The following is a 25,084-nucleotide window of genomic DNA, read 5'->3' as shown; positions in this document are numbered from 1 at the left end:
ATTCAGCTGCAAAATACAAAACTAGTAGCTGATGATAATATGCTGATAAATGAATTTTATATGCAAATATGTGCATCTTCTTTCATTTGGCCTCATATAAAACAACAATGAAAACATGCAGAGTAATAGGGATGCAGCATAAGAATAGCTTACTCTGTGCTATTTCATTATTCCTCTATGTCACAAAATGTGTTCTGATGTTATCAAAGAGGTTTATGGCTTACAAAAACAATGCATGGGACTGACTTTTTAAAGATGAGTAAATTAGGGCATACAAGCCAGGTTGAAACTCAAGCTAATTCAAAGAAAACTTGTAGGGGTTCAAAGGAGAAACTGCTGCTGTTGTTCCTGTCTGCCAGGGCCGCACTGTACATGACGCAGTCAATGTTTGCTTAAAGATTTTACATTTTTGGAAAGAAGCCAGTTTCTGTTCTTTTACCAAAGTGGGGCGGACTGTGTAAAGTCTGGGAGGAACTTAAAGACGTAAACATGTGAAGGTACAGAATGTTCTGAGGGGGAAGTGATGAATTAAGAGTCATCGAGAAGTTTAATCAGTATAAAGAAATGTTTGTTCCTTTTACATACACAAAGATTTCAGACTGAAGTTGAAGTCTTCAGATGCTCATGTAAAGCCAGGAAATAGTTTGAGCAAACAACTTGTAAAGTAAATTCCTAAAAAGTGTTATGTACAAAATAGTTGAACCCTTGGAAGGGAGCTGCAGATATGGGTGTGTCTTAATGTCCAGGGCTGGCCTTAGCGGCAAGAACAGTACATTATGTTCGTCCCCACCCCATCATTGTTTGAGAACATCCATTCACTGGGGAAAACACCACCCTTTCTTTGCTCTCATTTGAGCAAAAACTGACAAAGGCTAAATCAGTTGGTTTCTGACTTTGGCTCAACAAATCTAAAGCTGTGCATTTTGAACATATAAAAGCACAACGATTTAGTTTCTACTCATCAGGAACTAACTCAGCAAAGTGGGTTAGGAACAAACTATACAAAAAAAACACAAGACAAAGAATATCCAAGTATGACTTTATTTACAAGCCCTCTTTGTTTTTGCTCCAAGTGTTGTTGGAGCGAGCAGCGACGAGGAGAAGGCAGGCAGCAGGTTTTAGATTTATGAGCTACAGTGCAGCCATGTAGAAATACAATGCCTCACTTCAAGGGAAAAATAATAACTCTTGTAACACCGATGCCGAAAGCAAATTGGATTGACAAAACAACTTTATTAGCCTAAAAAAGTTTTTTTGTTTGGCTTGTCAGTAATAAGTGGTTTCTTATAGTATGGGTAAAATATAACAGGTTGTTTAAAAAAAACACTCATACAATAGGTAAAGTTAAATAATAAAACTCACATTCAGTATCTCCAGATAATAGTCCACAGTTATAATATGAAATAAATCATTAAGAATTAATATAATTTATGAACTGAAATAAACCATCTCTTTTTATTTGGCTAATTTATTAATCAAGGCATCTGGGTCTCTTTATTTAAGACGGCGTGAATCCCAATAGCTGTTCAATTGGTTTGTACCGCCACTCATCTGCTTCCAGCTCCTCCACCAAGCTCGCAAGTTTCTCCAGTCGAGACATTTGTTGATCTGGAAGAACACATAATTGTTACTTTATTAGTGTACCAATTTGTTAATGGATCAAGACAAATGCACATATTTTTTATAAACACAGTTACTGACTTACCACGTTTGACCTGTTTAAGTGTGGAGGCGACTTGGTAGCTGAATACAGACTCGCATAAAAATCTGTCAGTGCCATCTAAAAGGGAACACAAAAAATAAAGAAGTTTTATGCTTGTGAAGACAGAATTGAAGCTCAGCTGATAGTTCACTGATGTGAGAAAAAGAGAAGTTCAGGTTAAATATTTTGAATTATCAGCATTCAGAGGTTTTAAATAAACAAAGAGGAAAAGCAGGAGCAATTTGGCAAATCAAACCATTGGTATTATTGTATTTCGAGCTATAGAGGCAGTGAAGTGAGGAGCTTTTACGATACAATCCAATACACAAATCCCACGTCAGTGGCATTGGCAATGAGGCTAATGATAAAAACATTACCAATACCTCACTTTGACAATTAATATTTCACAGCACTTTATGGGAATTCAGTAAAATAAGATGACAAATGATGTGTGCTATGACTATGTGACAAGGGTAACTTCGTCACTGTGGACTGACGGCTTCGGGCCTTGTAGTGAGTTGTAGTTGTCAGTGATGAATAAATGCCCACACCGGGTTTGTATTTGGACGTTCTGCCTCTGCCTCCTTACTTGGTCGGGCCGCTCAACTTCACAGACTATACTAAAGCCCTACATTGATAATGTATTATTAATAATTCATGTTTTACATGAGGCTAATGCATTGATGAAAAACAAACTATGTTTCTTTCTAAAAGATAAATACAAGCCAACCTTACAAAATTGCAGGTAATTTTGACTTTTCCATCTGCCTCAACGGCTAGAATAGAAAAAGTTCTGTATGCTACATGTCTTAAAAAAGTTATCAAATTTGGTATTGGTTCAGCTTTTTAGTTTTAGTTGTTGAAGTTAAGAGCTGCATTTATTATACTTGTGTTGTTACAGCTGGATAAAAGAGGCTTCTTGGAATCTGGCATTGTCCCGAGAAAATACTTTGGCACGTATGCATATATATCATTCCGTTAACAGATGCTGAGAACTGATAGTACAAATTGCACAAGACTCAAATCCCAGTTGTTTTTGACACAACACGCCCCAACATATTTGGCCCAGGTTCATCAATGCAGCCTCATATGTTAACTATATCTCACTGTATGAGCCCCTGCCTTGTTGGAAAATGAGAGATAGGTAAAGACAGATGAATTTAACAGTGGGATTTCAATAAATCAAAACTGTATTACAGACTCAGCGTTCAGATAAAAGACAATACATAAATTACATACACAGCATTTATCTCACCTTCCATCATTTCCCCTGCACCTTTAGGATAAGTGTACAGGACTTTTCTTGGAGGGATGAGCTCTGAAGCACTGAACCCAGAGCCGGTCACCGAGCTGCCGCTGACCCCTCCCGCAGAGGAGGACGAGGAAGATGCTGCCATTGCCTCAGAAAACCTTCAAAAACACATCAAGAAAATAAACTGTTATGCCACTGTAGCTGTGGTTACCACACATATCATTTGTTGAACACAGGTATGGACTGCTACCGTTATCACCATAGCCACACATGCCTGACATAGCTAAACTCTGTAGGTTCTCTAATCTAAATAGAAATGGTACAATCAAATATCAATGTATTAACTGCGACAACTATGCTAGGTGGCTAGCAAGAAAGCTAACTATTCTTGTTGCACTGATGTAGGCAACTGTCATTTACCATGAATACTATTGAATAAAACACAGCAATAACAACCATATTTAAAACAATAAAACTTACTGCCGATGTTTCAGTTATGAATGTGTTTCGTCTTTGATTCCGTGCAGTTGGTTCTGTTGTTTGTTAAGATCTGTTGCCACTACTTTACGGCAAGGAGAGCACTTTACGTTTATGCTACGGCATTCGTGCCTATGATTTAACAGTGATGTGGATGGTTCGCCTGCATGATTTCTCAGGAGTGATTGTTAATTTCTGTTTGTAGATCTACTAAACGCCAACCCAGGACCCTGTCTGCCGAACAGCACATAAACCAATGTGTCAACTCACTAGTTAAGTTATTCCGTGGCAAAATAAGTGTTTTTAAAACAAAATAAGCTTATTTACTTGGCTGCTAACTTGAGCATTTAGCTCACTTTATAGCGAGCAGTTCTGAGGTTTACTTAGGTTGTTGGGTTAGCTTAGGTTGAGCTAACGTTAGCTGCTTTACATTATGGACGTTTTACGACCAGCTCTTATCAATATAAATGGGAGAATATACCGGAGGAATGTCACTAAGGACTCTAAGGAGGAACATTATGAGGAAGAAGAAGAAGAAGATGTGTCTTACGTGGGGCCTCCAGGTAATTGAATCCTGTCACTGGTAGCAACTGTTTTTTAGTCACAGACAGTGCTGTCAGCCTGTGGCCACAATTACCTGTCAAAGACACAATCATATATAAATGTATGTAATATAAATGTGTGTTTTCAACTTGGTTAGAGAGTGAATACCTCGAAGAAGATGAAGCCTGTGACACAAAGTTAATTGAACAGACTGATAAAGGATACCGCTGTGCCATTGAAGTCCCAAGTGTTCTTTACAAGTGAGTTGTTATCAACAACATGCACATGTTTGGATTGTTGTGTATCATCCCTAATTTGAAAAGCACAAGAAGTTTTGTTTATAAGCAGCATAATGTTTTTGTTCTGCAGATACATCATTGGAAAAAAAGGAGAGACACGGAGACGCCTGGAGTCTGACACAAAGACATCTATCAGCATCCCAAAACAAGGAGTGGAGGGAGAGATTGGTGAGAATTAATAATATAATAGTGCTGCTCGATTATGTCAAATCATAATCTCGATTATTTGGGTCAATAATTGATATCACGATTATCCATTTTCTTGGAAAACATCAATTTATTGGAAAATATTTTTTTGAACAGTATGTTTGATTACCCTGCACTTTAAGTATAACTCAGCTGAAAAACCAATATAAAAAGAATTAATAAAATAAAATAAATAATACAAAAATAATCGTTTTATTTCGATTACGTTGTTTTCGTAATCGTTGCAAGCCATAATCGTAATTGCGATTAAAATACGATTAATTGAGCAACTACACTGAACAAAAATATAAATGCAACACTTTTGTTTTTGCTCCCATTTTTCATGAGATGAACTCAAAGATCTAAAACATTTTCTACATACACAAAATAGCCATTTCTCTCAAATATTGTTCACAAATCTGAAAAAATCTGTGATAGTGAGCACTTCTCCTTTGCCGAGATAATCCATCCCACCTCACAGGTGTGGCATATCAAGATGCTGATTAGACAGCATGATTATTGCACAGGTGTGCCTTAGGCTGGCCGCAATAAAAGGCCACTCTGAAACGTGCATTTTTGCTTTATTGGGGGGGTCTGGGGGGGTCCGAAAACCAGTCAGTATCTGGTGTGAGGGTTAGGGTTAGGGTAATGTTGTGAATCGAGTGGCCTGTGTTCATCGTCCATAACATACGCCTGCCCATACCATAACCCCACCACCACCACCATGGGCCACTCGATTCACAACATTACCCTAACCCTAACCCTAACCCTAATCCTAACCCTCACACCAGATACTGACTGGTTTTCGGACCCCCCAGACCCCCCCAATAAAGCAAAAATGCACGTTTCAGAGTGGCCTTTTATTGTGGCCAGCCTAAGGCACACCTGTGCAATAATCATGCTGTCTAATCAGCATCTTGATATGCCACACCTGTGAGGTGGGATGGATTAACTCGGCAAAGGAGAAGTGCTCACTATCACAGATTTTTTCAGATTTGTGAACAATATTTGAGAGAAATAGTTATTTTGTGTATGTAGAAAATGTTTTAGATCTTTGAGTTCATCTCATGAAAAATGGGAGCAAAAACAAAAGTGTTGCGTTTATATTTTTATTCAGTGTATATAATAAAACATTAGAGAGCACTTTCTGAAACAAAAATATTTTCTTTAATTTACTTTCTCTGCCTGACAGTTATCACAGGTTCCCATAAAGCTGCAGTCTCATCTGCAGTCACACGTGTTGAGCTCCTTGTTGAGAGTTACCGGAAGAAGCAACCTTTCACACATTTCCTGTCATTCCCTTTGAGTAATCCCAAAATCCAAGAAGGATTCCTGACCTTTAAAGACGAGGTGTTGAAGCAGTGCTCACAGGTACTGTAGAAGGAAACCTACATGTTGCAATGATGAGGGGCAAGGGCGGTGTCTTGTCTAAGATCAGCACATTATATCCTCAATACATTCTGTATTTACAAATCTTTTTTAATTTGTGTGTAGGATCATGGAGTTGAGGGGAGCATCTTTCAGAACCCTGCAAAGCTTCACATGACAATCGGCACCCTTGCTCTGTTAAATGAGACAGAAGTGAGAAAAGCATGTGAACACCTCCAACAGTGTCAACACTTTATCCGGTAAGGGCCAAACAAGTTGTGTGACTGTGACAACACCAAAAATCACAGTTATTTTGGAATACTGTTGGGAAACAAAACAACATATACTGCTTTAAGGCCTAATCTAGGAACAGATTATATTTAAAATGTTGTTAACAAAGCCCATTTAAACTAGCAATGAGCTGATCCTACACACACAAGTATTGTTGCTGCAACCAAAGCCTGAAATAAGTTGTTCCTTTTATGCCATAGAAACAAACGCACATGAAACACAAATAGTGAACCACACTGTTGTACTTGGTGTCCCTTCTTTACTAACAAAGTGTGGACTGTAGTTTATTTTTTGTCAAACCTGAATATACCATTTTGCTGCTGTTAATACTTACTAGGGCACCAAATCCATAGCAGAAAATAGTCCCCAACAAATATGGTGTGTACTGTAGGGCTGCTCAATTAATCGTATTTTAATCGCAATTACGACTTTGGCTTGCAACGATTATGAAAACAACATAATCGAAATAAAACGATTATTTTTTTATTTTCTTTATTATTATTTATTTAAAAATATATATATATATTATTTTTTGTATTGGTTTTTCAATTGAATTATACTTAAAGATCAGGGTAATCAACTGTTAAAAACATACTAAGCCTTTTTTCTTTCAATAAATTGATGTTTTTTAAAGTAAATGGATAATCGTTTTTAATAATCGTGATATCAATTATTGACCCAAATAATCGAGGTTATGATTTTGGCCATAATCGAGCAGCCCTAGTGTACTGTAACATATGCTTAATCTACTTGGCCGACCTGTTATAAGAAATAATGGAACCTTAAAGAAGAAAGAAAGTGTACATTTGTGACCCATTTTTAAGTATTCGTATCTTAGTAGTAACAAAGGGAATCTGGGCAACAGAATGGTTGGAGCAGATTACATAATAATTATTAGATTAGTTAGAATAACAAGTGAACTCGCATAACCAACACAAATAGTAGATTAGATTCCAACACAGTATTACAAATAGACCATTGTATTCCAGTTTATTGCTTGCTCAACATTTAGGGTCTGAAAAATGTGCCAGGTGCGTCACAATTCTTTTTTTTTTTTTGCTGTTCGCCATCAGGGACATCACAGAAGGAAACCCTCTGGCGTTGGAGGTGACGGGCATAGAGTACATGAATGATGACCCGGGCATGGTGGATGTATTGTATGCCAAAGTCAACGCGAAAGACAAATCTGACAAGTAAGTGGATCAATAACAAACCCTATGGAGAAAATAATATTTGTCATCAAATAATGTATTTTTATTTTTATAACAAAGAGATGGACATACAATCAACCATTCAGCAATGAATTAAAGTAATACAAAACATATGTATTATATATATTGTATAACATATTTTTCTCTTATATTACAAAAAGTACACGTTTATTTTTTTACACACATCCACACACATCCCACAACCTATGCTAAAGACAGAAAAATAAATGATATAGAAATACGTACTCATATACTGCATTATTACATACATACATATCTGTCTGCAGTAAAAAACATGAAATGTAAATGTTTCTGATACAAGACACATTTTATTCAACTTCAAAGAAGCTGAAAAATGAACGGAGCCAGATGCAATAAATACAAATATCCTGTGAAAAAATAAATACATGGACAAAATTGACACGTCATATTTTTTTAATGTATTTCTGCTCTTCAGGTTGCAGCTGATCGCGGACCGGCTGGTGGAGCACTTTGTCTCCGCAGGGTTGATGGTGAGAGAGTGGGACAGAGTGAAGCTGCACGGCACCGTCATTAACACTCTGTTCAGAAAGGACTCAGGTAGAGACATTACATGCGAGCAGTATATTTGCCAGTAGTTGTTGATCTGTTGTGTGACCACATTGATAGCTCTTCCCCTCACCCTATTTGCCAATGTCCCCTGGAGTGGAGTGACGAAAACGCTGAATCCTTCAACAACTGCAACAACAAATTCCTTAATATACCCGACAGGCAGCCAGATCTCTGTTTGGCTACAGCTCTGTTGACGTGCGCCAAGCGGCCGTGTTTTCCAAGTATTTGGACAATGGCTTCATTCAGTTTGGCCATGGATAAAGACCAGCCCCAGTTCTCAAATTTGTACTGAGCTGACCAACAACACAGCACAAGGGAGGGGGGCCTGTCACTGCTGATCGTGTTTGCCAGACGATTAACATTCAGTGTTTATTTCTTCTCCTTAGTCCCTGTGTCACAACTGAATGCCCTTGATTGTCACCTTGTTATTGCTACACTGTAGCAGCAACTTAATGACATAAGTTATTTGTTTTCTTTGTTCAGTGCTGCACTGTTTAGCTTGTCTTTTACACTCTGGTGTTTTTCAGTCGAAGAAGCGGGCGGCCCAGGGAGACAAACCATGAGTGAACGAGAAGCTTTTGATGCCAGAAACATATTAAAGGTTAGAGGAAACTCACTCCTTCCTGCACCTTCAAATACTGCAGCATTAGAAACATCCAGACCTGTGCTCACTGCTTCACTGATGTCAATACCAGATGCCATTACACATGGAGATTTAGAAGGGTGTTTTTATAGGCCCGATGAAAGATTGCCTGTCAATAGTCCAGATATTCAACCCCAAAAGGAACATTTCATGATAAAAAAAAACACAGTTCTTCTTGCATTTCATTGGTGCCACGTTTGACTACAGCAAAAACTGTAACAAAAAAAATAAGTTTAGGTAAGGTTTACTTAAAAATGCACATGTTTGGGAAGTAGTGAACTGGATAAATGAGGCTTGGATTATTTGTGTGTGAGAGTTGGTAAGCGGTTGTTTTGCTGTTGTTTTGAAGACAGCTCCCATTTACTACAGCAATCATTTTCCTAATGTTTTTGGATCCTTCGTTCACCGTTCAGGTATGCATGAGAAACAAGGTTTTATTCTCAAATTCAAGGTAATGTGGGATGAGAACTTGATCGTTTTGGCAGTAAAGTACTCTTCAAAAGACATTTAGATAAAATAATTGTGGTTCAATTCGTAAAAAAGTGGGTAAAGTAAACTTCTGAATGCTTTATTTAGACCTTGCGCCATACAACTGTTGCAACACTGTGCTAACATTCAACACACTGTTTGAATGTTTTTAACGGCTGTTGACATTTCAACTGCTTCTGGAGTTGAATTTGGATATGAGAGCTTATTAATAGGCCTTTCAAAAAGAGGGATTATGGTTTTTGAAGGGGGGACATTTGAATACCACTCTAGCATGCACAAAGGGTAATAGAGTTCATTTTAGGGCCGACTCACTCCTACCCATCGTAATGATGTTTTGATTTCAGGCTGGTATTAAATGATTATGGTCCCAGGTCAGCTGCAAAATGTAATTAGCTCACCTGATATACTTAGAAGCCAGTTAGTGTCCCTATTTCAAATACATTTTTTAGTTTTTAAATCTCCAGTCCTGTTATCTTCAATATATGATACTCAGTTTTAGTTGGAACATTTATATAGTAAGGCCTATATAAATGTTTATTTACAGCAGACGTTTTGACTTGATACTGTAGCAAAAGCACAGGTGTTACAAATAAAGGCTCTGTTATGTTCTACAATAAGCTGTGACAGTGATCAAGCATTCACAATACAAAGACCCTGAACCTGATGAAGCTAAGTGGAAATCAGCCATCTTTTATTTCTTGTTGTGGGTTTTTGTCCTCTGGTGTGGAACAGGAAACATCGTATTGCATAGATGTGTATAAACATGTGAAGAAGTGATCAAAAATTGTCTCGGCTACACGTGTATATTTATACTGCTCTTCTCAAAACAAATGTACAAAGTGTGTGTGCCTGTGCTTATAATAATAATAATACATTTTATTTATATAGCGCTTTTCATAACTCAAAGACGCTTTACAGTATGAGTATAGGAGCCAATTAACATCTGTGGGTATAAAGGTAGGAACCTATGTTTGGTGGGAGGGTGAGAGGTTCCGCCGGAAGGCCATACAGTTTTTGACCACACACGGAGAGCACACACACACGGAGCACACACACACGGAGCACACACACACGGAGCACACACACACGGAGCACACACACACGGACAAACAAAAACACGGGATTACAAGCAAAGCAAAGGTATTGTGTAAACGGTAATATCGTGTGGTGAATACTGAAAGAAGCAAGTAAAATGGATACCAGTAAAATGGAAATAAATGGACTGTTTCAAACTGGAAACTTTGTTTCTGACCTTTCTTCGGCAGCAAACTTGTCTGCGTCAATTACACCCACCAAGCGGATCCTCAGAGGCTTAAAGCGTTGGCTTAGCCTCTACAATGAGGGAGGGTAGACAAACAAGCACAGGCAAACAAATAAATATAGTCAAATAAACAAAAAATAATAATGATGTGCCGTCATTGTGCTCATGTGTCAATCTTTCCTTTTTGTTTTCTTTTAATGCCATCAACCTACCAGGGACTGCAGATGGAAATTAGCTTTATTGGCTAAATCTGCCACATTTACAAGATGGACTCAAAGGCTCATGTTCATTAATGTGCATTGTCCTTTCTTAAAAAAAATATAAACAATAGTTATAATGCAGCTTACAATTACAAAAATTGTCAGAAAGATTTGTTACATGTTTCCCTTTGTATGTTTTCAGATGTTTATTCCCTCAGTACTGGCTTAAGAAACCAAGCTAAAATATAAGGTGCTAAAAAATGTATTAGGTGGAGAGATGTACTGCTCCAGAGTATATTGATTAAAGCTGTTATGTGAAAGAAGAAGAGCGTTCCTTTTTAAAGCTCAAAGAGGAGGGTTTGGATTGATTTTTATTTTATTTTGTGAGCAGCACTTGTGGTTTCTTTGTGTGTGACGACGACTGAAATGTGACACCCAGTTGAATCTGCAGATAAAAACAGCTTCAAAATCACCTTCCCTCCACTGTGGTGCAGACAGCATGTTTGTTTGAATTTCAAAACCCTTCATTTTAAATTCTCTGAAAATGACACAAGGGTGCTGCTTACCACTCTCACTTGCACAGTAACCATGGTAACGCCATGTTTGTGAGTGACAGAGTTTAACGAGTAAGGTCGACTCTTCAAGCAAAGTGCTTACTATCTAAATCATTGAGAGTTGGGATTACTTTTTTTTAAATCTGGGAATATGGTTTTATAATGGTGTTGAGGCTTTGTATTGTATACGTTTATATTTCATAATTTGAAGACGTTTTCTGTTTTTCATTACAGAAATTTGGTGCTTATCGTTTTGGAGAGTTTGGGTTGAATACGGTGCTGCTGTCCCAGAGATATTCCTCAGACTGTACGGGCTACTACACCTCTGCAGGGAGCGCCAACTTCTCATGAGCTTCTACACCAGGGGTGGGGAACCTTTTTCCTCTCAAGGGCCATTTACATTTTTACAACATCCTCCGAGGGCCGTACAAATTATTGGCCTCTGCTTAAAAATACTAAAATAATGGCCCATTCATTTGGCCTTTCTTTCATGCTGTGCAAAGAAAAAGCAACCTCTTAATCCAGATATTTTACCAAGACTCACGCATGCATGCACGTGCACGGCTGTGGCATGACCACCAAAACAGAAAGATATGGACACAAGATGCGTGCAAATGTATTTAGTTTCCTATCCATGTGAACATGATTTAAGTGTGTGTGTGGTGGGGGGGGGGGGGGGGAACCTAACCTCTTCTAGGGAAGAAAAAAAAAATCTTCCCTGGGGAGCATGCCCCCATTTTTTTTAAATGTTGAAGTCAAAAGCATCAATCTGGTGCACTAAGAGAGCAACATGAAGAGATTTATGGATACCTCTCTCAACACCCATATGAAACAGAACTGTAAGCAGATTTATTTTTCTTTATGAATACTTTACAAATCACTCCCCTTTCAAACTGTATTCTTTCTTGTTTATTAATAACAACTTTTTTTTTTACTGTCATATAGTATTTTATACCTGTTTACTTTATTCTCTTATTTTTTTATAACTATAATGATCATATAAAGATGTGCCTTTACCTCACTGGTTGTAGAAAAAGCTTATATTCGTTAGCATAGCTTGCTAACCAGATGCTAATAACAACAAAGTTATTGACAGTATGATCAGTATGACAGATGAACAGATCGCCACTGGGCTTACAACTAAGACACAGCCACGCAAAAACTGCTGCATGTGTACGGCTCCTTATGGGTACTGCAATTTGTGAAAGTGCCGGAGCGACGTTCTGGTGCTCTCCAGCAGAACTGCACCCCTTTCAGAGACGAGACATAGACCACGTTAGGCACGTGTTGTGTTCAAGGACCCTGACCTTGGCCAGGAAAAACAGGCACTCGCTTGTTTAATTTGTTTGCGGTCTAAATTTCTTTAATTGTTTTCTTTTTTGCGTGTGTTTATAAATTACCTCGAGGGCCGTACCAATTGGTCTCGCGTGCCGTATACGGCCCGGGGGTTCCCCACCCCTGTTCTACACGGACGAGCATTTTCTGAGGTGGGAAATTCAAAATTCAAAACCTTTTTGGTTAGCTGAAGCTGTTATAATGGCAGTGTCCAGTAGGTGGCAGCAAATATCTTTTTTTGTTTCTCCAAGTGCCTCCTTCCACCTATCTATTTGAATCAAATTATTTGTTTCCTAAAACTCTATGGGAGCAATTTATGCAGGAAAAACTAAAATGATCACTAGTTCAGAATGATTGAAATGATCAAGCATTTAGATATGAAAAATGCTCTCAAATTATTTGAAAGGCTCGATAGTCAAATCTTTTATTTGGTTTTCTTCAGGGAGTTTGAGGCAAATGACATCAAAGTAAACGATAAATGGGTTTTTCAATGGATCAGACGATCAAAAAGAAACATGACAAAAGCAGAAATCAACATAAAAAAAATCTCTGTCTTGACCATTGTATGTATGAGGATTTGTTCTTCACAATGGATAGTTTTTATTTAGTATCACTGTACCAGTAGAATAATGTTACCTTGTGGGCAAAACTGTTATCATAGAGGAGGAGATGATGCCTTTGTGTGTGTGAATTTGGACTGTTGAAGATCTAAAGCAGCAAAATGTTTGTTCAAATAGTCGTGGATCCGGTTATATTAACAGGGCTATCAGGGTAGATTTTTGTAAAGCTGGGACCAATTTCTATAAAAGGGACATTTTGTTAAACATAGTGCTTAATGTAACCAATTACATTTCCCCAGGTATTGCACATAAGGACCATTTTGAGAAACAGAGGCAGATATTGTACTTTTTACTCCACTACATTCGTTGTGTGGGAATAGTGACTTTGCATTGTCATATTTTACATACACAACTGATTTAAGAATGTACATACAATTAAATATTGTTATTGAGGAAACCAGCCAGCAGTATATTAAGTAAAACTTAGCTCCACCTTGAGTAGCTATGCTGCTAACACACTAGTCTACATTTCACAGACAATGCTTCATTTACATTTTGGAGCCATGACATCAGGACTTCTTTAAACTTACCTAAAGGATCTTCTTCCGGTTTGAACTTTTACTTGTCGTCACCTGGTAAGTATCAACATCCAAATACAGTGTTACCCTACTTTCTGTCAAAATGTGCCTACATGTCCATTTTTGTGAGATTATTGCCTGGTACATCTTGTATACATCCAGTTTGAAAGTCAGTTCTAATGGCAGTTTCTGAATAATGGGAGGATTCCTGCTGCGCCGTGACAGCTGCTATAGCTGGTCAAAGTTTTTTTCAACCGCTTTTCAGCCAATCATTTTGAGAAACTCAGAAAGTTTCAAAGTAAACACCGTGTGCCAAACTAGAAAACTTTCATAGCTGTTCTGAAAGGTTCTGTTTTCACACTGATCATAAGCAAGTTCTACCGATTTCCTTTCATCTCTCTGCCTCATGAATGTGCTAATGCGTCACTGACATGATTTATTGCACCAGGTTTTTTTTCTTCCTCCATCTTTCTTATCAGTGCCCTCCCCTGACGAAGCCACAACCTTGTTCCCACTCCCGTCTGTCGAATGTGTCAGCGAATACAGACATCGGACACAGAGCCTCTTGCTCTCCACGTCAGAGTTTTTTTTTTTTCAGCCTTCCCCTCAGCTGCCGATGTGCTCTGCTTGGCATGCAGAAGGGCGATCGCAGCGCAGCCAAAGTTACACTGATGGAAAGTGAGGGTGCTTTTTGTTTGTCAGCTCTGCCATCCCATGCTGTCCACCCTCCCCTGTCCCCCTGGAGCCATGTCAACAGACGCCATTAGAAAGGGACATGCAAATTGAGTCAGCCAGCAGAGCCGTCCGCGCACTTACTGTGCCACTGTCTGGGTCTAAAATGTATCTTTCTAGACTCAAGGGAGGCACCTAATTATCCACTTCCTGTCTCCTGGGAGCATGCTTGTTAGTGGGTCAGGAGTACACATCCAGCATAACGCCACTCTCTCTCAGGTAACAGATACGGTGAGGATTCTACCAATAGTATTGCTCATAAACACACAGAGAGGGAGAGAAGAGGATTTGTAAGTTAATAGAATTCATTGAGAATATGCATTCTTGTTTCTTTTGGCAGGGACATGATTTAGGATGTGCTGGCCAGATGTCTTCACTAATGATCACACTGAAAACCCTGGAGGTAACATCCTACATCGGACATATTCCATTTGACAGATTTCTATATAAGATGTTTGGGGTTTCTGTTTATTTAAATCACCATGCTTGTGTTTTGATGCATTTGAGTAGGAATATATCGGACGAGGGGTGCGATAGCTGATTACTTCTCAATAATAGTGAATATTTCCTCAATTTCTTTATAACAATCATTTAGTACTATAATATGTGAAATGGAACATAGTCAAAATGAGCATTTAATGACAAAATTAACAATTTATGAACTGTTCATAACTCACATAGTCAAATTATGAGCATATGATGACATTTTTAAACAACATGCTAATTGGCACCGATTAAAACTTCTCATAGACATAATTTAAATTATTACAGCTTTTGTTTTTACTATTTTGTCATTCATTAGGTTTTAATTACAACACGTATATCTGCATTATACCTACAATCATTGAAGGGGTAAAGCAACGTTTTTAAATCCCTTGTTTTGTCGAATTAACAGCCTAAAACCCATAGAAATTTCAATCTACGACGATATAGCCTACAACAGAACAATGAAAGATTCTTACATTTGAGAGGCTTCCTTAGTTGATAATATACATTTAAGTCACATACAATGAATGTAACAAAATAGTACATACACTTTTTGTTTGTTTTCCACAGATGTATCTTTGTTGGGGGGTAAAAGCATTGACTTAACCAAATCATGCTGCTACCGTATGTTGTCTGTGTGGGTGAGTTTGCTTACGCACTGCCCGACGAGTACATATTTTTTCTGTCCCCGCCACATTGCTCACCCTAATTAGTCATCTCCGTGCTTCCTGCTGTGGGAACGTCCCACCGGACCCTTGAGATGTCGAGACTAGCATACCTCCCTTTCAATAAGACAGATTAATGAGACCTCTGTGTCTGTTTGTGTTCCTGCATACCTTTTTCCTCTGTGGATCTGCATCCTTATTTTTGAAAGATCTGAGGAGACACGGGAGCTGGCTTTCAATTAAAATGTTAACTAAGGATCAAGTTACTTTTTCAGCATCTGTGTATGTTTTTGTTTACATGCATTCATAAGTCAAATAGTCTTTATGAGTAGAAGAAGGCTAAAGGCACAGAAAACAAGCCCTTGCAAAGTACAACCAGTTACTCACATTACTATTTTTCCCTCATGTTAAAGGAAGAGAAATAAAGGGCAGCCATTTTGAAACAAGTGAAAGCAAAGCAATCTCCTAGGTGAGCCCTGTTAAACTTACAGTGAACCTTTTATAATGAGAATTCACACGTGTTGTTAACGGAAATCTTGTGTAACCTCAACCAAGCATTGTTTAGGCCTCCATCTAATTTGCATATTGAATTTCATTCAAGTTCTAAATGAGCCTTTTTTATGCAAAAGCTGTTGGAAATAGGTCTTACTTGATCAATATCAACCTTTTTTTCTGCACATTTAGCTTTTCGGTTCTCATAACGGGTGTTTCAAAACGTTCATTCAGAGCGCTGGAAAAAATATATATGTTTGACAGACGTGACCTTTTTTAAAAGAGTAGATATATTCGATTTGTTAGCTCTGAGTAATAGCCCTCATGAAATCGATTGAGCTCTCTAAAGCACGAGGGTTGATCAGGTTCATAGAATATTAAAATCCAAATCCAATTAACTGAAAGTGTGAGTTTGACAGCAGGAAGCTGCTCAGATGACATTTCAGTAGGTAGCTTTGTATTCCTGGTGTCATGTTTTCACCTGAACAAGCTTGAATCCTTAGATGATTTAAAGGAGATCTTTTGATGGATCAAACCCGTCTATCCAGGAGAAGTTACAAAGGTGCTATATTACTCGTCCCGCTCGACAAAGCATGCACATCTTTCAAATTGGATATTGTTAGTGGTGATATACGCCAGCCCGCCTCCCTTTGATTGTGCTCTCATGTTGGATGTGACTCCAGCTGAGTGTCAGTGCCGTTTGAATGTCACACTAATCATTCTGTCACTAATGGGCATGAGCGGTCCTGATGGACAGCCAGGGTGAGAGTATTTGAAATGTCTAATGTGCGTCTCCTGCGAGGAGGCAGGTGATCCCTGCTGCAGCCCTTTATCATTCAGAGTGCAGCTGTCCACGTCTGTTGATGCTGGAGGCATTCACACAGGAGCAGAGGCACAAAGCCCAGTGTGTTTGAACAGCAGGTAGTCATTCAGAGCTGTTGTTTACTCCCTGTACACTTTGCACAACAACACATTTCCATTATCCCTTCATCTCTGTTACTTTGTCCTGATAATTGTCTGATGAATAAATGTCAGAAAATATTGAAATATGACCAACAATTCAGCATAACCGTAGATGAAATGTTAAAAATGCTTGTTTAGTTTATTCGTTTTGTTGCAATGTTTATTGTCATATCTAATATGTTATTTCCAGTTGTATACTTCTGAAAATGTTTTTTTAAGTTTGTTGCACAGAAACATATTGTTATCTGGAAACAAAACACCACCACACCACACTTAAGCAGGTCGGCATATTAGCGTCATTACACTTATTTAGGCACTGCACTTCAGAAACTACAAGGAAAAAATGTCACTAAGAGCTGCAATTTCTCGTATTTGAGGAGCTGGAACTAGTTAATATTTGACATGTTTACTTTACACATTTATTACATGATTAACTTTTTAATTAAATTAGAGTCATTAGGGAGTGAATACATTTCCCAATAACACTTAAAATAAGTGTATTTAGTATTGCCAACTTAAAGGGGACCTATCATGCAAAATGCACTTTTGTACGTCTTTTTATACATGAATATGTTTCCCCGGTGTGTCAGGGAACTCACCAAGTGTCAGGAAACACAACCCTCTCTTTTCCTCCATACCCAAATCTCTAAAAACGGGGCTGCAACGGATCTGATACAGACTGATCCAGATTTGAAATTGTTCTGACGTCAGAAACGGGGTGCTCCGCCTATATGGACAACTCTCCTCCTATCAGGGGAATGAGAGGTTGCGTGGCATGGTAACAACATGGTAAATGACGCTCGTGCCTCAGCCCCCTCCTTTGCAGGGGGGCGTGGTCAGCTGCAGCTCGTTTGCCACAGAATCAGCCCTTGTGAAGACAGGGCTGGAATAGAGCGAAATGAGGGATGGCTAAAATGCATGATCTGTTTGGTATTTTGAAAGAAAAACTTCACAGACATGTTTTATATAGGTATGGCCCTACAATATATTATTCAAATATAGCATGATTGGTCCACTTTAAGGATTGATGAGGTTGGATGAGGATCTTTGTTTAAATTTGAAATTATTCAAGTGAAGAAATGAAAGCAGCATTACTTGATTTTCTGTCAGCTTGGGGGCAAAACAAGCTGTAAACCGAACGTATCACAACTACGATATTATAGAGAATTTGTTAGCTACATTTCCGAATAAGTATAGAGGGAGAAGCATTTCCATTCTTCTGGAGTCTTGTTTCTGGCCTTTTCTCACCTTACAAATACAAGTCCAATATCCCTCTCTTTTTATCTCAGATTTTAACTCCTCCAAAACTCAACACACTGGCTCTTTAGCAGCTAAACGCTCCATACCTTCACCAGCTAGTCGCTAACACCTTGATCGATGCAGGTTTAATATGCAGACATTGAGCTTCACTGCTGTAAACTCACTCTGTCGGATACTGTAAACAAATCCTTTGTTTTCTCCATCCCCTCCAAAGTCTTTCAGATCCAGTCACACAGCCCTTAATGCTGTTATTTATTGGTAGGATGTAGAGTAGCGAAACTGATGGGGATTTGTCATTTCTAGTGACTAGTATAAGCTGGATATGCAGACTGAAAATAAATAATCTTTGAGACTGAGTGTCAGGGTTCAGAATATTTGCCAGCTTCTGTCTTTTGTGTTCATTTAATTGAAAAGTTGCTACGCTCTGTTCCACCCATGCTGCAGCAGCCTGCAGTGAAAAACAGCACCTACCCTGCTTTCCCTGCAAATGCAAACTACTGTCAGACTGCTCTCAACTAACTCTGCACTTATAATAGCTGTGTGACCCAGTTTGAGTTCAATTGAATTAGATCTATACGCGTTTAAAGCAGCTCCACTTACAGCTGTAAGTCACTCGAGATTACTTATTAAATGCCTACCGCTGTGGTTTATTCTTTCCTGAACTTTCAAAATCACTTATTTTGATGGTTCTCCCACCCAGGAACGTGCTTTCAGGCTCCATTTTCTCTTTATGCACCGTCACTTTGCAGTGGTAACCCCGTTCACAGAAGTAACTGCAAACAAGCACTGGGGGCTGATGTAGAAGAAATTCAGAAGCAGAAAGGGGTTTGTTTTATTGTGTCATCAATGTTTAATGCATTTTGGTACAGGCTTGTGCTTAAAAATAACAACATACAGATGGAACATACTCAAGTTAATTACAAAAAATAATATAAAGCATATGACTCGATGCATCAAAGAATCTTAACACACTGAGATGTATAAAGTTGTACTAATTCTATTGTGTGTATTAGTGTTTGTATTTGCCTTAATACTGTTACTAATTATTTGAAAGCTGTCATCTAACCCCTTCTGTCATTAGTCAGATTATTCAATACATTCATAGAGAGAAATCACTCAACAATATCGGATTTATCGTTTTAGCCATTTATCAAACACGTCAAACCTTCATTTGTTGCAGCTTTTCAACTGTGAGGATTATCCGCTTTAGTTTGATTTATATCATTGAAAATTGAAATGTTTTGGGTATTGGAATGTTGGTCAGGCAACACGGCCAAATATGGCTCCTTGGATAATTTCCCCTGTTTTCTGACATTTCATAGACTAAATAACATATTGTTCTATCAGTCAACACAGTTACTGTAGATTAAAAATAACCATAACTTCAAGTCCTAGTATAGTAAATATGAAACCCTGATTTCTTGTTGTTGCAGGTCATGGATGAACACGGCAGCAGCATGAAGCAACTCTGTCGGGAGCGAAGCATTGTGGGAAACACCAGATGATGAACATGAATGGACTTACAACAGCGTGTCTTTGCATCCTAGCTGATTTTTTCAGTTGGAAAATGAACATTTGTTGGGGTTATGTTTTCCTTCATGCTGGAAAAGGTGCTCCATTTGAACATTCTGGAAGGAATAAATAAATGTGCAAAGCATCCACCCTTGGCATGTTGCAATTAATTGTTGTAGTTCCAGAAGCGATCCTGGCGGAGTTGTTACATCACGTGAGAATATGTACAGCCTCGATAAGCAGCGGAGGCTTATTCGTAAGACACAGAAGGCATGTGTTTACATTTGTACACAGCTAATATTTATAGATAAGCAAACCCCTCTACGTGTTTCTACAAGCTGTCATGTCTGATGTTATTCAAATTAAGCTTTCCTCCCCCCGACTCCTTTTGTGTAAACTGATTTATGCTTGGTGAACAGGATAGATAAGTTTTATCAACATCGTCCTAGAGAGATACACAGCGAACTGATGACATCAGTTAATCCCCTTAAAGGCACTCTTCCACAGCGTAGCTCTGATATGTACAACAAGATATTGAACTGGTTAAGTGTAGCTGCTTGCACTTTTAACACAAGATTAGGGGACTGTTATATCATGTGAGAATATGTACACACTTGTTTTACTGAATAAGGTAGCTGATTAAGAGCATCTGAATTGGTCAGTGATTTAAGGTCTGCTGTAGAGCTCTCTGTTTCTGTAGAAGGGAGAAACTGTCAATCAATCAGAGTTCTGTAGGCAGGAAAAATTAAGTTTTTTTTCTTCTTTCGTAGCTACATTCATGACAAATGGTTTCAAAAACTACAGTGTAGCTGAGCTAAACACGTTTTTGAATTTGACCTGTCTTTAGCACTATTCTCACCAATGAACGGTCAGTACTGATAACATATTTCAATTTTTAAACATCACGATTAATCGTCAATATCTCCATATGGCCAAACCCCTACTTAATATCATTGCATCTGAGGTTTTTCCCCACTGTCATCAACATTAAGAGGCACAAATAGTCACTGAGCATTTTGAAAAGTGAATCTATTTGATTCAAGTAAATTAATTGTGCACAATCAAAAAACAACAATCAAAAGTTGTTACTTAAAGAGATGGAGGGGAGCAGATCACAGCTGAAATGATTTCTCTTGTAGAGACATTGATCTCTGACTGACAATTCACTCTGATCAGTGAAGCACGAAATGTCCTTTTTGCCTGTACCTAATGTTCTGTATCACTGGTCCTGGTCCCTCCTTTAGATATTGATGGAGCAGAAAAAAGCCGTCTGCAAATTTAAAAAATAAAAATCCTTTGAGTCTTCTCATCCCTACAACTTAGCATCTTAAAAGATGAACCACACAGCTTTCATCAACTTGTTTTCCATTTGCTGTTGCTGTTTATGTGGGTTTTTCTCAGGAGACCAGAGTCCCACTCCTAACAACATCTCTGCTTTCAAACCCTCTTCAAAAGCTAATGAAGCAAAGCGGAACACAGTCCTTTTTAAATGCTTCCCAACTCAGCTGTGTGACCAGTCATCTGCAGCACATTCATTCTGATCATGACATGACTGATGGCGACCTCTTGATTAACACATCATGTCCGACACCTCGTGCTGGTGATGTGCACAGCTGGCTGATGCATGCGGGACATTTCTCCTGCTGCCCTCTGCCTCTGGAGCTGTGCACACTCAGGAAATCCTGCATGTGCCACATCGGCTGTTCTGATGCCAGAGTCAGTCGGGCAAGCTAATCAGCATCACAGGAACACGATCATGCCCCCGGCTACTCTGCCTCGGCCAATGTTGGTAACTTTAAACTCCAAAGAATCTGAGCAGAGCGCCGGATTACGTTTATCTTCATGGGGATGAAATTGAGAGCGGAGGGAGAGAGGGCATGGGGAGTTTATGGAACAGCAGGAATAATGTGGGTGGACTAAAAATGATGTGCAGGTACAGCTTAACTAGTTTAAAAGTAAAGGTATCATCAACGCAGCATTTATAGCACATTTAACCTCTTTAATCCATCCTAGTTTTGTGCAAAGAATCATTGTTCAAACCATGAAAGGTTATTTAAAATGGTAGTCAATGAGTCAAGGGTTTGGATATTAAATAGGCAAATGTCATACAGATTTACATGGAAATCAGTAAGTGTAAAAAACATGCAAAAGACATGAGTTTTCTGATTCAAATTTCTCAAATATTCCTTTATTTCTACAGTAATCTTGAGGCCTTGAAGAGCTTCCCTGTGTCAATACATCCAGTGTTAAGACCTTCTGCTAGCTGCCACCACTAGCAGCTCTGTCGATATGTCCTTCAACTAAAAAGTCACCAGCCATAGTTTTCGCCCAAGATGGTTGACTTGAAATTTGCCATGAAGGTCAAGTGTTTCTGCTGTTGTGTGTGTGTGGGGGAAAGCATGAACACGTGGATGCATGCGTATGTGTGGTTGTAGTTCTGCAAATTCCCACTTGTTCTAATCTCGGTTTAATCCAATTACCACACAGTGTTACATAGGTCAGTACACTCGTGTAGAAAAAACGGCATAGATTGCTTGTGTAGTTGGGGGAATAGGGAGTTCAAAGGGGCTCATTTTTGCCCCGAGGCCCTCTGTTAATCTGACCAGGGAATTGAATAGTGTTTTGAACCTTTCATTGAACAGAACAAGACAATTCAAGGCATTTCCTTGGGCTTCAGGAAATTGTTTTCTAATTAGCATTTTCTGACCGTTGATAGATCAAATGATTAATCAAAAAAATAGTAGCAGATACATTTGTAGCAACAAAAAAAAATTAATTGAGGTGGAATGTCATTGTGTCGGGGTTGTAGGCCTACTGCTATTCTTTTTTATTTATTGGAAAAGCATGGTTCAGTCATTACTTGATCTCTAAAATGCATTTCCAAATAAAAAGGTGACATTTTAGATTGGATTATTTCAACTGTGATGTTGCTGCTGAATTACTGGAACGAAACTACTATAGATTAAAAGTGTAGCAGATAAAAAATGTAGGGTTCACATTTTGATATAGCCTACCGTAGATTAGCATAAACTAAATAAACAGAGTTGAGACACCTATCAGATACCTGATCTGGCTCACTTTAAATTGAAAGTCTAGGGAACACATTAAGAATGAAGCTAAACTAATTTGAAGCTAAATTTAACCTGATTTGCCCTGAGGCCACGTGGGAGTCCTTCACTGACCCTCAGTAATCCACAGATCCCAGTTTAGCCACTACTGCCTGTAAGGTATAAACTCAACTGCAGCGATTTCGAACATTTCTTCCAACTTTATTGTTTAATTGAGTCATTCTATAGCGCATATCAGTGAGACTTATTGGCAACTTTCCCCCAAAACATTATAACACAAACAAATTGTAATTTATCAGTTCCACAATAAACGTCTGTTCCACTTTTGCGATTGATTTGCAGCGTGACTATTCATAAGTGTGTGGGCTGCGTACAGACAAACAAAAAAGACGGTGAAGTAATGAAAGCAAGTAAGCAGAAATAAATGATTAGTGCAGGATCTAATCTCTCCTTTACTCGCTTTCTCCCTCCCTCCCCTCTCTCTCCTCTCCTCTCCTCTCCCTCTCCTCTCTCATTTACATTCAGTGTGTTGAAGCAGCAGCAGTGTTATATGTGGATCCTTGGCAGGAGGACAGAAGCAGAAAGCAGGAGATACATCCCATAGCAAACTGACTGAACAACATGGTGGTATTAAGAATCGTCCCTTGCCTGTGTCTGCTGGTGGGCTTCTCGCTCCAGGTGGACGAGAAAAGTGAGAAAGAAGCAGGGAAAGCCGGGAATTTCATGGAAGATGAGCAATGGCTGTCAACTATCTCCCAGTACGGGCGAAAGATCAAACACTGGAACCGCTTCAGAGACGTGAGTGGTGTGTTTACGGTCATGATACAGGCGTGTTTTTGTCGTAAAGGGTGCATGAGATGCTGTGTGTGGAGGTAACGCGGGTTGTTTTTTTTCTCAGGTGATTTTGCGCACAGTTGACAGTAACCCTGAAGTGCACACACACGCGATATTAGCAATTAGAGGTGCAAAAATACCCTAAACTAAAGGATTAAAATACCACTCAGGAAGGTGCGTTCAGAACGTTTGGCAAGGTGCATTGTTCTCTTTCCTACGTTCTACAATGTATTTTTTTATGGTTGAATTGATTTTTTTTTTTATGAATTGGAACTTATCATGTAAGAGTGATTGAAATATAAACCGAAAGGAAAATCTGTCACTTTCCAAGCGTTTCCAAGCTCCTTCTAGGTAACTGTGATATAGAACAGTGTTTGTAGTCATTGATCAATACCTTTTGATCTGCCATATTGCACATACAATGTTGGTCGACACCGAGGAGCTTTTAAGGCACACAGTAAGACATCAATTGTCACAAATACAAAGGAACAAACATATTTTAATCTCCCCTGGATCTGTTTGTTCTTGGCTGTAAAGACACAGCTTTGATAATGATGTTCACCCATGGCTATCCACCAGAAATAAACGGTGAATTAATTATCAAATTACAATTTTTTTACCAATGACATAAGTACAGTTTGACAACATTTAAAAGGCACCTTAGCAGATAAACAACCAGATATTTGTTTTTGGTTTATCCACTAATTTAAATACCTGATCAGGGGTACATTTGCATGGAGATATTACAGGAAACCTTCCCTCGGTGTGAGGTGAGCCATTAACGTTTAACTGAGGAGTGATGATCTACTGATGTGCAGTCTTCCATTAAATGTTGGGGGGGGGGGGGGGGGGGGGTTTATGATGGGGATCTCGTTGTTTTAACTGAGGATTGAGGATGATAATGCCGGGATGTGCGCCAGGTGTTATGTCATGCTGTCTCTAATGTATGTTGTTTCATGTGAGCATATGTGAAGCGTTTAACCATATGCTTTACATTGAGTATGTGTATCAACTGCAAGGCAAATGCACAGTAGAGATCTGATTCAAGTGCGCTATTTTTTTCTAAATGTGTCTGTAAACCTCAGTGCGTGCAACTCATTAAACGAAGGAATGACATAAAGAAACTGAATTTTATATGATAATTGAGATGCATTTAAAGTTATGCATTTATCAGGGTCAGTATCGATTCTGATACTGATGCATGTTATGGTTTGGTGCATCTGTGATTCTTGAATACATTTTCATCTCACGTTGTGTACTTCCATATCCCAGTGTTTATCTAGTAATTGTTTAGATAGTCAGGGCTCGCTTATGTATTGTGTTAAACGGTTGCAACTAACATTTTTGTTTAATGGTTTTAATCCTTTGACCATTTACTTGATTCATTATTTGGTAATAAAATACTTAGAAACAGTGAAACGTACCATTCCAGTTTCTCAGTCCAAGGTGATTGTGACCTAAGGAAATGCAGTTTAATATGATATAAAAGCTATACATCTCTATATTTAAGAGGCTTTTTCTATGATTAATCA

General features: G+C 38.6%; 2 protein-coding genes across 11 annotated transcripts; one reads left to right on the top strand and one right to left on the bottom strand.

The window, feature by feature from the left end:
- Positions 1 to 1,025: 1,025 nt before the first annotated feature.
- Positions 1,026 to 3,582, bottom strand: anapc16 (anaphase promoting complex subunit 16). Its single transcript, XM_079659083.1, has 4 exons — positions 3,435 to 3,582; positions 2,958 to 3,112; positions 1,706 to 1,780; positions 1,026 to 1,608 (listed from the first exon to the last, which is right to left on the bottom strand). The coding sequence occupies exons 2-4, from the start codon at positions 3,097 to 3,099 to the stop codon at positions 1,499 to 1,501; spliced, it is 327 nt and encodes a 108-aa protein (XP_079515209.1). The 5' UTR covers positions 3,100 to 3,112; positions 3,435 to 3,582; the 3' UTR covers positions 1,026 to 1,498.
- Positions 3,583 to 3,584: 2 nt separating this feature from the next.
- On the top strand, positions 3,585 to 19,799 carry ascc1 (activating signal cointegrator 1 complex subunit 1). 10 transcript variants are annotated; one of them, XR_013803972.1, is made up of 13 exons: positions 3,585 to 3,994; positions 4,132 to 4,234; positions 4,344 to 4,441; positions 5,652 to 5,830; positions 5,954 to 6,087; positions 7,192 to 7,311; positions 7,787 to 7,908; positions 8,448 to 8,521; positions 11,302 to 11,906; positions 13,499 to 14,491; positions 14,613 to 14,675; positions 15,329 to 15,399; positions 19,572 to 19,799. XR_013803972.1 is itself a non-coding variant. In XM_079659082.1 (10 exons), the coding sequence occupies exons 1-9, from the start codon at positions 3,865 to 3,867 to the stop codon at positions 11,416 to 11,418; spliced, it is 1,077 nt and encodes a 358-aa protein (XP_079515208.1). In that variant the 5' UTR covers positions 3,585 to 3,864; the 3' UTR covers positions 11,419 to 11,433; positions 19,572 to 19,799. The 10 variants fall into 10 exon arrangements, 2 of the variants coding, with proteins under 2 accessions (XP_079515208.1, XP_079515207.1); XR_013803974.1 differs by having other exon boundaries at positions 13,499 to 14,503; XR_013803968.1 differs by lacking the exon at positions 13,499 to 14,491 and having other exon boundaries at positions 11,302 to 11,433.
- The last annotated feature ends 5,285 nt before the right edge of the window (positions 19,800 to 25,084 follow it).

This window comes from Notothenia rossii, assembly GCF_949606895.1.
Source record: "Notothenia rossii genome assembly, chromosome: 11".
In the NCBI taxonomy this organism is placed as follows: domain Eukaryota; kingdom Metazoa; phylum Chordata; class Actinopteri; order Perciformes; family Nototheniidae; genus Notothenia; species Notothenia rossii.
The sequence above is the reverse complement of the archived record's forward strand: the minus strand, read 5'-3'. Positions and strand labels throughout refer to the sequence as shown.